This window comes from Tetranychus urticae, chromosome 3 (assembly GCF_039701765.1).
Source record: "Tetranychus urticae isolate SD_2017Ah chromosome 3, NJAU_TeUrti_SD_1.0, whole genome shotgun sequence".
NCBI lineage: Eukaryota > Metazoa > Arthropoda > Arachnida > Trombidiformes > Tetranychidae > Tetranychus > Tetranychus urticae.
The window spans coordinates 11,992,465-12,009,324 of NC_142960.1; the positions used below are offsets into that span (position 1 = coordinate 11,992,465).

At 30.8% G+C, this 16,860-nt stretch overlaps 1 protein-coding gene across 1 annotated transcript in view; it reads left to right on the top strand.

Annotated features, from left to right (window-relative positions):
• The window catches only part of LOC107359692 (uncharacterized), a 55,485-nt gene that overhangs the window by 11,916 nt on the left and 26,709 nt on the right, over positions 1 to 16,860 (top strand). The window contains exons 2-5 of the mRNA XM_089269334.1: positions 3,317 to 3,379; positions 4,367 to 4,879; positions 5,735 to 6,771; positions 11,475 to 12,288. Of these exons, the coding sequence (XP_089125460.1) occupies positions 3,317 to 3,379; positions 4,367 to 4,879; positions 5,735 to 6,771; positions 11,475 to 12,288 (2,427 nt within the window). The remainder of the gene's footprint in view (positions 1 to 3,316; positions 3,380 to 4,366; positions 4,880 to 5,734; positions 6,772 to 11,474; positions 12,289 to 16,860) is intronic.

Here is a 16,860-nt window from a genome sequence, read left to right on the forward strand (position 1 = left end):
TTTCACCTTTTCCCATTTTCAATCCATTTATCATTGTCAATCAATCCCTTCCTTCATCTCCTCCTTTACCTTTCATACCTCATTATCCTCCAACTAAACTCAATCATCTAAACCTTGAATAAATTTTCGCCATTGACTTTCATTCAACGTATCAATAATGGCATTACAATTGAACCGATTCCATCTCTATTCAAGTTGCAGCCAAAATCAATCCATCAACAAATGTAAAGCACTCTAGTCAATAATAAGTGACAATTGTCATCATCTTAATAATAACCAATCAGTGAAATAATTAATCCATTTCAATCAATCAATCGACACTTGAAAGTGAATAGAAATTATTCCAACCCAAAACAAGCAAAAAAAGCAAATCAATGTCTATCAATGTTTCCAGTCGAGTCAATATTGAATGACGGATAAATTCATTTTTACCTGAATTCCTCCCAATAACAAGTTCAACCATTTCTTCATCTTCTTATTAATATCATTCCAATACTCAAAATCAATGCGAAATGTGTTGGAAAACCCAAAAAAAATATTTTCACTCCAAGAAATCCTAGAGACATAACCATTCCAAACATGATAATTAATGTTTGATAGAAATTTTTTTCTAATTAAATTGATTATTGAATGAAAATGCTCTTCAAACACAAAACCAAAACATGAGTTTCATTTCAAGACTAAACTAATATGAAACCTTCAATAAACTGAAACCCACACAGTTTAACCAGACATGCTAAAGGTTAGAGGTTGCAAAATGAATTATAGTTTTATTATGATTTTGGATTAACGTTTGACAAAAGATTAAAACTCATCATGAAAGGTTCAAGTTTTTCTGGTTCTTTTGTTTATTCTTCCCTGAGAAAAAAAGGTAAAAAGAATAACAATAATCTTTTCCTTTGCACCTTTGATTTTCTTGAGCTTTACTGTCTAGTCTAATTACTTGATTGTCAACCTTTTCATTGTTATTGGTATCAACAATTGTCAGTTTGTCCAAACTAATTTGTCAAATGCACACAAAAAGCAAATTAAAGTAACAACCTTAATCATTGAACCGCAAGCATATTTTAATTAATGAAGTCACATGAAATGATGATAATGATGATTACCAAAGTGAACCGTAAAATATAAATTACATTGTAATTGGGTAAAGTTGAAGTAAAATGACAACAAAAATGTCTTTTTAAGGTTAAACCTTGAGCCATTAAATCCCATTATTCTGGTTTTGGGTGAAATTTGAATATAACTTTAAACCATTTTAGACGCATTTTTAAACAATTTGTTGTATCAACATGAAAATCACTCTGAAAACAGCTGCTCTTGGGTTGCAATCATTGATTCATTTTCTGGTTTTTCTGGTTACACCCAATTTATGGGTTAAGATTGAACAATCAGTAATATTATTGTCCATGTTGAATCAACGGTATAATTTAACTTTTTGCCTTCCCTTGAGTTTCATTTCAATATCCAAAGTAATCCGATTATTTTGCCAATTTTTTTATTGCTCCGCTTTATTGAGGTTAATTCATGGTTATGAATTTGTCATTGTATTGCTTCAATTGTTATTCATTAGCTTATTGTTGTGCACAATCAATTGGTTTGAATGTTTAAATGATTTTTGCCTTTGAGAGTTTGATCAATCTTTTGATTAGTTGATTCGATTAAATCATCAACATTAACCGTTCTGCCATTTAATAACATGTAAGATTGGCGATAATTCTTGATTATAAGTCAGGATGCTTGTTAATCTATATTGATAACGATTCAAAGATTATAAGAATGAGAAGAAGAATAAGTAAAAGGGAGAAAAAATAAAGATGTAATTGAAGAGGAATAGGGATGAGAAAAGGATGCTTCAACTGGGATGGAGATGAAGGAATGATGAGAATGAGAATGTTTAGCTTCCATTATTTGTAAAGAAACTATGCAATTCTCTGAATAAATGGATTCAGCCATCGATAGTTGAAAAGCTAAAAAGAAGAGAAACAAATCTTGGCTCAAGAAGATTAAAAGTAATAGAAGGAAGATGATCATTTTGATGAAGATGAGACTTGGTTAGACATTTGGAATAGACATTTCATGTGGTTGGCTTTTCATCATTATTTTCACTTGTTTTGAGCTTAAAATTTAATTTCAGTAAAAAGGTTTGCACACTCACTCGAGACTCTATCTTGAGAGTTATCGTCAGGGAAGACAAAAGGTTTCAAAAGATTATATTTTACTCGGAAAGTAAGGGAAAATTCATCTTGGAAGATCACACTTTAAGGGAATCTTGACTGACAGTTGCAAGCAATTGAGTTAAAATGATTAAAGAGTCAAACTGACCGTTGAATTGTAACCAAGAGCACTTACTGGAAAGGTTGGTTTTGCTCTGTGATCAAGTTAACTAATTAACTGGACTTTTGGGTGTTTTGGTAACAATTAGTTGAGTCCATCTTTTTCCATGTTATCGGGATTCTCGTGAGCAAATGATATTAACAATGGTTTTCAGTCTTAATGATCAAATTGTGGTTTATGATGTAAATTGTCAGATCAAGTTTCACTTTCATTAATATTTCTTAGTGAAAATCAGAAATTGATCAGATAATCATGATTATTGGGTGGATATCTTTTTGGTTGACATTTACAACAACCACAGTTACATTATTAAATGAGCAAAAAAACCCATAACTTAGAAAACAATTTCATTTAATTGTAATCCAGGATTAAGTGGAGTAATTTGATCAGACCAAAGTAGGTTGAATAAGGATGAATCCCAATGAAAGTGGACAAATACAATTGAGAAGCCATCGATAGGTATAACGATAATTATATTTACTTTGCTTTCAACTTGACTCTATCTAATACTTGATGCGATTGACATTTACAGAAGTACTTTAAAGTGCAAAAAATTTTGATTTCGAGTTGAGAGTTCTGTCCATCGGATAATTTTTTAATAGCACTAATGGGCTCGGTTTACCTGCCCTACCAACAAAACCCACATCTTAACTCGAAATCAAATTTTTTTGCATTTCTTTGTCCAACTTTTGTTCATTGACCAAGGCTCAATCAAAAATGGATAAAAAAGGCTTTGAGTTGACAGGTTGACTTGAAAATAACACGCAAGATGAAGCTGGTAAAGGCAATCCAGTTTAGTCCAATCCTTTTCTCAATCAATACTTTGTTCAAATTGATGAAGCTTGGTTGGCTATTGGTCATTTATGGCCAGCTACAAATTAAAAGAATAATTGGTTAATAATTTATAGATTTTTATTGAAAAATTGTTCTTCTACTCACGTTTTTTTGTCCATCTTTTTTGTTTCTTTTTTGATTACAGGATAAGTTGTTGAATAAATTGGAGGAACATGATTCAGAATTGGCTTCAACTCCTGATGAAGAGGTAAGATGAATACAGACCGATAACAATTGAAAATCTAATAAGATATAAAAAAGTAAAAAAGAGTTAACAAAATGATTGGTTACCCAGACGAGGTTCACACGATTAATTTTCAATCCAGGTTGACAATGATAAATTAATTTCTCCTTGTAAATAAAAAAGTCTTTGCGCCTTACCTTAATAATTGGAGAATCAATCATGATTTTGATTAATGAAAAGAATTTAAATTAAGCTATTGTATACGAAACATAATGGGTTAGATTAGGTTGAATAGATAAAAAATTCAATTTTCATCGACTTAAACTCTGGTAACTCTAATTTGATAAATTACCAGGATAATTTGAATATAGACTTAACCAGATTGCTTGGATTGAGTTTACATTTTAAAGAAACAACAGGCTGCGATCATTACTGAATACGATAAATTATATATGTAGATTAAACAGAAAGGTAGCTGAAACAAGATTAAACAGATTGAAGAATCACTTAATAAAAACAATTTATAAACGTTAATCACAATTTAAAACTAGAGGCGTAATGAGGAAAATCATTTGATGCAGTTTTTAGTCGCCATCTGACGAAGAAAATAATTAATTAAAAAGAAAGATGAATTGTTTATCTTTCGCTAAGAAAAAGATTCCTCTTAAAGCGTTAAGATGGCGCTGATTAAAGCTGCTTTTCATTTTCCCGCTTCAAAAGTCAAACATGCATTGAATTTTAAACGATGCTCTTAGACGATATTAGATTCCGAAGCTATATCGTCACGATATTAGTTTTTGAATTTATTGTTTTTTGATTGAAATGTTCCGAATCGAAATCGTGACAATGTGATTAATGATCTGAAGCCGAAACTGGCTTAACCACTGGTTTATGGTCCAGTAATGGAGCCATTTTTTTCGTTATCTTGTGTGTAACATAATTTGGTCTAATTTTTTTCGTCTTTTGTTATTTAAATCTAACTTTGTGCTTCTTTTTTCCCTTTTATTCTAGTGTGTCATTTGTATAAGTGCCAAAGCGACAATGCAAACTTTTCCTTGTGGTCATCGAGTTGTTTGCCGTAAATGTTTTGTTAAAACTATCCAGGTTGCTGTTAGTCAGAGACTGCTTCCTTTGAGGTGCGTCATTTGTCGAGCCAAGATATTGCGATTGAAACAAACGAGCCAAGGTGGAATCGATACTGGAACTGTTCTGAGAAATCATGTATCTGCAGTTGGAGGTCACCATCATCATCACCACCATCACAGCAGGTCATCGCTGGTAACTTCTCCTTCACCTTCATCATCTTCTTCCAGTACAACGGGTTCTATCAACTCACCTTTAGGCAACAATCCATTTTTCATTTCACCCATAACAAGTCCAGTCTCTCCAGTTACCGAAGTATTTCGAGAGCAACGGGCTGTCTGGGCACGTAACTATGATTCCTTTGGTTACGAGGTTACTGGTCAAAGTCCTATTTCAGCAGCTTCATCGCCCATTGTTAGTACACCAACAGTATCTTCCGAGGTGAGAACTGCTATTTATGAAGATTCCTGTAATAATCATTCAATCACAAAATTCAATTCATCAGGCGCCTTATATTGATATAATTGTTACATTTTAAATAATATTTCAGAGTAACTTCCAGCTATTAGGAAAATCAATAAATTACAAAAAAGCCTTTAGAATACTATAAAAGCTAATGATTTATGAAGTATGATAGTATATTACAATCAAGATAGTATTTTTTACCTTTCTTTCATATTTTACTATAGTATTATTACTATCATTGCTATAGTTTTACTACAAAAAAAACAAAACAAAACAAAAAATAACCTCAATAAGCATGAAAAATATTACAACATTTCATTCACATGGAATTATCGATTGAAATATTTATACGATTGATAATAACATGGTGAGACCTAATTTAGGAGCCACAATGCAGATAATAATATTGTATTAATAATTAACCAAATCAATAGCATATCCAAGAGATAATTGTAATCGTTTATAAGCAATCAACGTGTATACTTATTCTAGAAATGAATAAACCAGCCATGAATGAAAAATACTAGTTAGAAACTTATCACAGTACTAGCTGATTGTAGCATTTACTGCTATAAAAAAACTTAACACCCAAGTTTCCGATACAGCAAAATGTTGCGAGACTAATTGTATTTCAAATCTGAGGTTAAGAATATGCAGAAGGTTAATTGATAAGTTTATATCTGCAATGAGAATCTTTCTAAACGATATGAACTTATTTTTTTATGATTATGATTATTAACAGCTTGACTTTCATTTTAACTTCAAGTTATTTTCGTTGCCCTATCAAGTCTTGAACATTTAATTCTTATCCTTTTTCTTTCTCTTTTACAGTCCAGTTTGTTCAAAACTGACCTTAACCTTGGCTCAGGTTGTGTCCTTCATAAACATTGCATCTGCAAACATTCAATAAACGGAAATGATGATGAAACCAACAGCTCAGGAACTAGCTCTTGTTCAACTCGAAATTTATCAGCCAAAATTTGCTCACCGTCAACTTCATCATCACCATCTTCTTCAAAGAGTCCATCAATTATTTCCGGTTTTTTACAGTCTTCTTTTGCTGCTTCATCTTCAAATACCTCTGTATCATCGCCATTGCTCTCAAGCTCATATACTGACCAGCCTCATCAACCTGACTCATCAACCTTAGTAACTTCTCCTTCTCCTTCGTCTTCATCTCCTTCCTCTTCCTTCACACCCATTTGTCCAACTGCTCCTAATCCTTGGCAATTCCAAATCAATCGAAAGAGACGCCATCGATTAGCTCATCGACGGAGACGAGGACATTATGTGCCTTCGGGTCGACCGACTTCTCTACTACTGCCTATCGATGAAAAAGATGAGTGGCATGAAGAAAGTTGCACTGATGAAATGGTTGCTCATAAAAGTGCATCTTCCATGGCTGGTTTTGCACCATCTTTCTTGACATCCTACAATTATCGATCAAAAAGGAAACAATTAAAAGAAAAGTTATCCTCTTCAAGAAATGGTGATAATGGTGAAGAGGAAGATGAGAACAAAGAAACTGAGAAATTAGGTGCTACTGGTCACAAAGAAGTCAATGATGAAAATGATTATCATTACAGTGATGATGAAGTGAGTTCAGAGGAGGAGGAGGAGGATGATGAAGGGGAAGAAGAAGAGACAGAGAATAATGATGTAGGTCTGATGTACGAGGAGACATCATTAGATGAAGAAAAAAATGATTCAAGACGTGATTCAGTTAAATTTTTATTGGACACTTCTCAGACTCGATCATCAATACCCTCATCATCACCAATAAATCATTTCACCAGCTCTTCCAGACTTTCAAATGCTTTCATGAAGGCTAAAAATCTAGTTTCAAAGGGTAAATGGAGAAACCATTAGTTGATTACATTTAAATTGAACAGTGAATCGCGAGGTAAAACAAAAAGCAGCCCAGACTTAGAAGTACACTTAACTCTTAACAGTTAATTAATCAACTCTTGTAAAATCTCTATTATGTTTAACCCCTTAAATCCACTATTAATTCATCTTATCATTTGATTTCTTCCATTACAGCAAGTTAACCGAGACTGTCATCTTTTATCATTTCATTGGCAATATAATGTATCTATTGAGTTAATTGAGAGGGATAATTTTATGATAATCAGGGAGGAGACAAATAGTCAAGAATCATAATAATAATGATGAGTGCCTTTCCTTTTCGAATCACAATAACTCATCTTTCCATGTAACTTTTCCCACCAATTCAATCTCATTTTCTGACATAATCAATCTTTCAAAATGTTTCCTCAAATTTAATTGAAGCAGATTTTGTGTGAAAACAAAAACTTCAATTAATCACCTTCACTCTTCAGCTTTAATCAAAAGATAATCCTGATTTCACAGTTGATTATTTCATTATTATTTTCAGTGTGAAAAACCCAAACTTAGCAGCCTGTCAAATGAATCAGTAAACATATCATGAAACGAAAATTTCTAGTAACATAATGAGGAAGGAAAAACAAGCAAATTTCAACTCATTTCCAGTCCAATATTGATCCAGTAACTTATCGATCCAGTAACACCGTTTCACTCTGCCTTTTTAGTGTCTTTGACCTTTTCACAAAAAAAGATTTCTTCATGTTTACATCGATAATCAAATCACTCGAATGTCGATTGTTATTGAAGTTGCTCACTTGATAATTTACAGATTATTTTTAACCCGATTAATATCGACTAATCAGTCCAGTTTTACATTTGCTTCAAACTGCTGTAAATTGCTGTTAACAGGGAAAACATTATTTTTTACATGTTCCTCAATCTGAATCCAAATCATTGAAAATAGTTCTGACAAAAAGATAGCAATAATCAACCTTTTCCTTCAACAATCCACTTTCAAGTTGAATCATTTTTTACTCCAAGTTTACTCGTTATTATTGATGATTGATAAATTTAATTGTCAGTAAAATTGCTCTAAAAATGAAAACAAAAGTCAATCAATCCCAATATTCACTCTCAATCAATAGATAGTCCGATTAACTAACAATGTAATGCAAGAAATCAATTGGTTATTTAAGTTACCCTTTTTCATCAAACCAATCAACTATTACAATGATTTTAGTTGTTTTTACCCAAATTAATTAGGTTAACAGCCTTTCCCTCCAAGTCAACCTTATTCATTTTACATTAATTATTGCACATTTTATCCAAACATTCAACCTTTTTCACCATATTTCTCACTGCTTTTCAAAATCGATCTCAACTAATCAATGAATCGATCCTCATGATCAGTCAGTATAAACTACTCAACAAGAATAATCAATCTGGTGAAATGATTCCTCTTCAATGTTCTGATCACTAGACATTCAACAAAAGGCAAGACATTAATGACATTATGTTGCCCAAAATTTGCCAAAATTTAATGTCAAACATCACTAATTAATATCATTTGGTCGCTCCTCTTCCGTTCATCTAATCTGGTTGCCTGGTTCAATAATTATTTGGATTATTTCAAGGGAAAGGAAAAGCAAGATTCGAGTCAACCTTTTGATCAAGAAAATGATGTCCATTTGGATTCAGTGTCATGATTAGGACCATTGAAGCTTTATTCATTATCATCTTAAACAATCAAAAAATCAACTTTCAATTGATCTTTCATCTTATAAAGAACTTGAAAGATCACAAAATAAATGAAACTAAACATCAACTAATTCATTGAGAATAGTCAATATTTAAATAATGTTATTATGATTCTAATAGTTTGAGTTGCAATTTAAAATGTTATTGATGATTGAATGTTAATAATGTTAGTTAATCATGAGAAATCATTGAGAAACTAAATGATATTTAACAATAATCTGATTATGAATTATTTGATTGAAATAATGAATGTAAATAAAGATTCAAATAATTTGAAGTGAAAAATGAGAGAAGAGAACAGTTTAAATTAATTGTAAAATTAAATTGAATGAAACTCTTCCGATTAATTTATTGTAAATAATTAAGATGTAATTTTTTTTTCTTTCTAACTGTAATGATTAACAATTTACCATTTTAATTTATTTGATTGATAGAGAGTTTTCATTATGAAAACAAAATAATTTTAAAAATAATTTGTGCCAAAACAAGAGTTTATAAATGTTAATCTGACTATGGTTGTTGGTCAATTGTGGCCATTGTTCAACCTGCAAAACTTGTAAAATTCAACTTGTCAATAATCATAATCAGAGAATAGCATCTGGAAATATATCAACTTTTAATTGATTAATTTTATCGTTTCATTTCATTTCATTTCTTTCTAACAAGTAAGACAAAGAAACGCTCAAGTGTCTGCCGATGCTCGGATTGTGATGTAAAATAAAAAATTTTAAGGTTATATCAATGAGAAATCTCAAATGAATCAGAAATAAAATAAGCAGAATTTTGAATTGAAAAGAGATAATAAAAATTCCTGGATTCAGTCAAAGAGTATAACTCTTGTACTAACTCTATTGCTTTATGAATACAGAATTTAATTTTCCCCATTTTGATATTTATTCATAATTTTTCAATGATTTTCAAATATTGTATATTGGATTATTAGTCTATTTTATCAATTTCAAGAAAATATGAGCAACCGTTAGTCAATTAATCAAGAAATTAGTCTCCATAGGAAATTCCAGTCTCCATTTAATACTCTTTGTTCAACCACTCAATTAAATATCAAAAGTGGCGCCTTAAAAGCTATTAACAACACCTGGTGGATATAAGTTTAACTTACAATATTTAGTAGTGTATTGGTCTAGCAGATGGCACTATTACTATCATCAAACTTGGATCATTAGTTAATTAAACAAACCTAATTAGACGAGTTACAGTTTGACTCCTTGTATTTTGATTTTTCTTTAGCCTTTCTACCCTTCACTTCAGGGGGAATCATTAGAGTGGACTAACTGTCTAAACTGTAAAATTAATTGTTTCCCCCTGTAGTTCACATAGATGTCAGCACTCCAAAAAATCAAAATATACGGAGTCAAACTGTAAATGATTCAGAATTTTTGATGATTTTTCAGTAGCTTTGAATTTTTCCTTGCAATCATTAACTCAATAAACTTGAAATTAAGAAAAAAGGCAAAAATTAAAAAAAGATTGACCGTAATGGTGACTTGTATAGTTTAAGTACCAAAACATTGACCAATATCAATTAACAAGTCCATAGATGGATAAGATTGAATTGTTAGTTAGTCAAGACAATTGAAAGACTGATTAAGTATTTTCATAACTTTCAACAGAAAATGGAAAAAAATTTTTCAAATGAAAGCTCGAAAGCAAATTCAAGTTGAGAAGTGTAATTTGTGAATCAATTGTATGAACGAGTCTCACTAGATGGAGACTGAGTGATGAGAAGTGACTTGAACCAAGTCCATAAAATGAACCAAAATTTGAACCCATAAACGCTTCAATGGCCCACCCTAACAAGCACACTGGAAACTGTTATATTCAACTTTTGTCACCGCCTTAATGTATTTATGATAGTCCAATGGAAACCAGTTCTGTAGTTGATTGTAACCACCTTCAATTTAATAGTAACCAATGAACGTATTAAAGGATAGACTCTTCATGTTAAACGAATCTCATTATTTACATTTTAACCTTTTTTTGTTCATTGTTGATCAACACAGCAACTTAACAGTTAATAGTAAATGAAATAACACAAATCACAATAAGATCATCAAACGTGAAACAATCAGTACTAACAGAGCAACATAAACAACAACAACAGTCAACAGTCAACAATTAATTGTCAAATCAAATTGAAAAAATTTAACAAAATTAAAAGTGTAAAGTTCAATAGTGATTAAAGTTTTACTTTGTTCATATTTTCATGTGAAATTTTTGTTTAATTTGCTTTTAATTTTTGCAAATTTGTGATTCAAATATTGGATTGTGCTTTGAATCACAATTGAATTGGATTATTAATTTCATCAGTTTTCTCGTTTTCAGTGTTTTGTCCAGTTAGCCACTTCAAGTGTTACTTTAGTTTTCAACAATTTCTCAATGAATCTCATGTTAATTTGTTCAGTGCAAAGTATCGATAGTATTTGATTGCAAATAACCATTGATAAGCATAAACATCAGACTACAACAAAGACAATGTCGGCAACAAATCCATTGAGCATTTGGCCCTTTTTAACCGGCTATCCATTCCAAGGTAAGAATGCAATTAACCATTGAAATAGCCTTTGATTGAGAGGTAAATAAAAAAAATGACAAAAGATGAAAGCAAATCAAACAACTCTCAACATTAGAAAGGTAAAACAAAAAAAAACACAAAAATATATCTTGTTACATGTTAGGTGTGCCAAGTTACCTTTCATAAATGCATAACTTCAATGTCAAAACTCTAGGATAGTGAATGTTGAATATGTTGAAGAGGCAAAGCTGGCAAATGTTAAGTGAAACAAAAGTCAAAACTTAGCAACTCGAGTCTTTGCCTCTGGCAAGAGTCAATTTTACTGAAAATGCAACGTTTTTCACCTTTTCCCTCTCAACTGATTTAGAGATTGAATTTTTGTCATTTCTCATCATTTCTCACCTCTTTTAAATTTTTCATTATTTTACCTTTTAAAAACCTTTTCTGTCAACCTTTTCCAGGCCTTAAAGCTTTGGGTTATTCATCGGCATCTCAACCCGGTGGACACACTTTGAGGTGTCTTGAACATCCTCTTTCGCGAACCGGCTTCTTGGGTTCATGTCGATGCTCAGATCTTCCAGGTGATTGTGCTTATCATCCGATGATAATTAAAGATCGAAATCCAAGTAATAATAATAGTGCTTCAAGTAATCCTGCAAATAATAATAATAATAATTGTTCAAATTCCAACTCAAATAATTCAAATAGTAATAGTAATAATAATAATGTTAGTAACAATAGTAATAATAGTAATAGTGTTAATAAAAGTAATAATTCTAGTGGGAACAATCAACATCATCAACAGCAATCATCATCACAACACGCTCATCACCATGTTCACCATCAACAGTCTCAACAGTCTCAATCTCAACAACAGATTCACCTTAATAGTCGACTTCACGGTTCCAATTCTGGTTCAAATGTTTTGATCAACAATTTAACCAATACCATTAACTCTGGACCATTGAGTGTAATTCATCACCATCTTAACGGTAACTCTGACCTTTCCAATCACAGTAACCGAAGTACTTCATCAACTGATTCCAACATGGGTAGATGTTTGGTTGATGATGATGATCATGATCATTCGCAAGATGGCAGTTCTAAGCGACGTCGAACCCGAACCAATTTCAATTCATGGCAACTGGAGCAACTGGAGAAAGCCTTTGAAGCCTCTCATTATCCAGATGTATTCATGAGGGAATCCCTTGCATCTAAACTTGATCTAGCCGAGGCAAGAGTTCAGGTAAGATGAGCAACATAATTTTATTATACAATCAAGAGAATCGCGATCAACTCTAATTTCAACAAATGATCATTTTCGCACACCGATTGATCCATCGTTAATGACCAAAAGTAAATCCTGGTTTTTAAATTAAAAAGTTGAACCAAATGGGTCAACATAAATGTCAAGCTGTTCATATAAAACTAGGAAAATGACTCGATGACTTTTTGCATAAACTGCGCAATTTGTAGCTAACCAAACACAAGATCAGTATTTGGACTCTGGTTTCAATCAGTTTCTCTGAAAATCAATATTTTCAACATTTAAAAAGTTTCAGTAAAAATGTAAAATGACACATTTCATACTCGAACCAGTTTTGGTCAACAGATCGATCCTCATCGATATGGTCATTGCAAGATCACTCAACCTTTCGATGTATATCCATCCAAAATGACATAAAACTAAGCTAGCATAAGAATCCAACTCAAAGTCTGTAAATCTAATAAACAGCAAAAATCATGGAACTAAAAATCTGTGAAATTTTCAAGATTGAACCCGATTTTTAATAATTTTACTGATTTGTCTTGCTTTATAACCATTGAACTTGACTTTGACTAAAGTTTTAAAATATTTCAATCCAGTTTGTAAGCAACACTGATTGAAATGATTATCAGAATCAGATTTTGAAAGGGCAAGCCAATTGTTTAACCACAATGCAATGAGAATCCAATGTCCATTTGAATTAACCAGATCCACTGGCGCCTAAAGCCAACTTAGAAAATGGCTTTTTTAGTCAATCAAAGTATTATTACAATGAATACATATAATCTAAATGGCCCAATGAATCAATGTTAGACTTTAATATTGGGCTATTATTAGACTGGTCAATGAATTATGGTAATGTATACACAAGTTTGCTAGCTGTTAACTGTGAGGATTCAATTGGCAGTTTTACTGATGGAGGATGATGATGATGATTATGATGATAATGATGCTGGTGAAGGATAAAAGATGAGGAAAGGTAAGAGAAGGTAAAGAGTGAGAAAAAGGAGGAACATTCAAATTGAAAATATCTTTCTCTTCTTGTTACCTTTTTTCCCTTCACTTGTAGCATCATCTTTGTTACATGTTTACGTTAATCAAAAACCACTTTGACAGTAGATCGATGATCTTAATTAAGATCATTTAACTTGCCAAAATAATGATTGATCAATCTATCAACAGAAACATCAACAAATTCATTTCAAATGCAACGATTGATTAAAGTTGGGAGAAAACATAAGTTTCAAAGAAAAGGAAAGAAAAAGCAAAACAAAAGATATTCCAATGGTAATCATTATGTTAATAATGATGTAAAGGTAAACCCGGCAATAAGGTGATCAAAGATGAATTGAATATTAACCATGAGAAGAAACGATTTCTGATTATTTCATCTCAATCTTTTCTCTTCTTCTAATTGTTAATTAAAACTGAAAACAAATAATTTGATTGATTAATAACAAAATTTGTTGCTTTCCTTTCAACTTCTAGTTTTCCCTCTCAACCTGACAGATTCAATCATTAATCAAAGGGAAATGTAAAAAAATGTAAATAATTGGGCAAAAAAACATGCTAATGATAACATTCAATGAAATTACATGAAATTTGATTCACTCAAATGTTCGTAGATTCATTTATCGTTTTCAACCCAATAACCATTAAATTAGTCACATTTACCTGGGAAAAATAGTGAATCTAAAACAAATGAAAATCCTTTTTTTTTCAACATTAATTTTTGATTCCATCATTGACATTAATTAACAACAACAATTAAATGTTTCAATGAAACGGAAATATGGTTAAATCAATGTTAATCAAGTTTAGTTACAATGTTGTTTTAATTGTTTAAAGCAAAAAGCTTTAGACAATTATTAATGGCTAATATAAATGTTTAATCATAAATCACAGAGAAATAATTTAACCAACAATCAGTATTAAAAAAAACAGCGTTAAATGGCAGCAAAAGTAATGGCTTTTAATTTAAATTATTGCCATTTTATTTCCTCTTTTCATTGCTGACAACTTTTTCATTATTTATTCATTTTCATCATTTGCTTCAATGGGTTTACAAATTATTATTAAATTGTTTTCATATTTTTGCTTTTCAAATTAAACATTGATTTTGATTAAGAAGTTAATTGCGGTCAAATGATTGGAGAAGAATCGTTTTCCAGACAATTTAGTTTCGACTTTGACTTTTCTACTTTTGCTTTTTTTCAATTGATGCCTGAAATTGCATGATAATCATTTCCATTTTCAATTGACAGTTACTAATCAAATTGCAGTTGATTAATTGATTAACATTTAAATTGTTCATTATTGAAAAAGGAATGAAATTTTCAAGGTAAAATCTGTAATTGCTCATTCAATTTGGTGTTGACAATGTTGGTGAACATTGAAAGTGAATTGGATTATTATTGAAATGTTAACCATTAAATCATTTGTAATTGTTTTCCTATTAATGAACTTCAAAATGTCACTTCAGTTGAAACATTTAAAATTGTTTTCCATTCAAAATATTAATTCAAATTGACTTTTCCAAGTTAACATGAAAAAGTTGTTTTTTGTTTTGTCTTCATTTTTCTTCTTCTTTTGTTTGGCTGTTCAGCTTGTTTTGCCCAAAGGCAAGTTCCTTGCTCTTCTAATTTACCCTTAATTTTAATCATTGATAGTTACAATCAAGTTTTGCCTCGTTATTTTCATCCAGAGCAAATTAATTTAATTTAATTGTCTCTTGTCTGGTTCGCAAGCTAATTATGATTTAAAGCATATTAAAGGTAAAAAAAAGATTGTAGCTTCTGGGTTGAATTGGAAACAATTTTCATCGAAAAAAATGGAAAAATAAAAGTTCAACTCAACATTCATCTCAAGTGTTTTTTGTTGCAATTACTTAACATTGGCTCAAAACTAACGGTCAGCAAATTTACACACAAAACCGGATCATCGAAATCAATGAAGAATCAGTTTGACGAGTAAATCAATTGATGATGATTATCATGTTTCTTGATGAGATAATTTGCTGAAAAATTATCAAAAGAATAATTGAAGTTAATAAAATTGTAATGAAAAGTTTGACAGAAATGTGCAAGACTGTTGCTGTTGAAAGTGAAGATGAAACATGGCTCCAGGCTTGAATGATGATCATGAAAGGTTAAATTGGTTATGATTACTGCTTGTCAATAGGAAAAATGAGCCACAATTTACTTTCACTACCAGCATTGAAACCTGAAAATGAAGTTAAGGTAACAAGATGAAGAGATATGATTTGGTTGTGTTTACAAATATTCAATAAACAGTAAAGCTATTAATGCCTTTTTACTCGTACCTTTGAGTAAACAGTTTCAGTTTAGTTTATCTTTTCTGTTAACATTTTTACCCTGAAAATTCACAAATGATCAGTCATTATCATAATGTCTAAATGGGTTTGAGCATCATTTTAATCAAGCCAATCATGGTAAACAGGGAAAGAGGACAATGTAACTGAAAAGGTTGACTATACTTTAAGATAGTGTAAAGATAAACTGAATTGGTTTATTTATGTTCACTGTTTACATTACAATGTAATAACACGCAATGGTTAATGGTTTAAACCAATGGTACAATCGACAAACAATTAACATGCGTACTTTCAAATGATTATCATCATGATGATAACACATAATAAATAATTATGATTAACCAGTGAAGCCAAGGAACAGTGGAGCGAACAAAACAAAACCAACCAGCCAACCAGGGAATGTGATTAAAACCAGAAAATCAAGAGTTAACCAGTTAACCAGAAATGTTGAGATTGACATGAAATTCAATTGATTTTTGTAACAAAATTTGATTGATACAAACATTCAATTAATCAGAGAAGGTGATATTCAGGTAAAGAGATAAAATATGCAAAAAATCCAAGTTTTCTGTTCCTTGATCAGTTCAGACAATTTCATTGTTTCTATAAACTTTGAAAATCTTGAATTTTTCTCGAAATTCTATTCAGATTCTGAACAATTTCAAAGAACTTTTTTTCTGAGTTCCTTTTTGAAACATTTCCTTGGTTCGAAAAATTAATGACTTGAAAAACTGAATTTCACATTGAAATTGAACAAAATTTCTGTTGAATTTTTCATGGAAAACTTTTTTCCGAAAAAATCTAAATTTTCCTTGTATTAACTTTTTAACAAAAAGATGATTGATTTGTGATGAACGACAAATGGATTGGAAAATATTGAATGACGAATGATTCTGATGATTATTCAATAACCTTGCTTGATAATGTTCACATTGATTGGTTAAAGTCATTAATAACGACTAACCACAATTAATTTCATTAACTTAATTAGCTAATGGAAGATAATAGCTTAAGGTAAGCAAAGTTACCGATCATTTGCAATGTAAAAGCAAAAGAAAACAATGAATTTTGTCTTTATTTTGATTTTAAGGGAAAAAATGTTAAATAATTAAATTTAGTTTAATCAATTTTTCTCACAATTATTTAAAGTGATTTAAATGAGCAACATTTCATTTCATGAAAAAAGTTGAAGCTATTAAAAGCAAGTTAATTTAGTT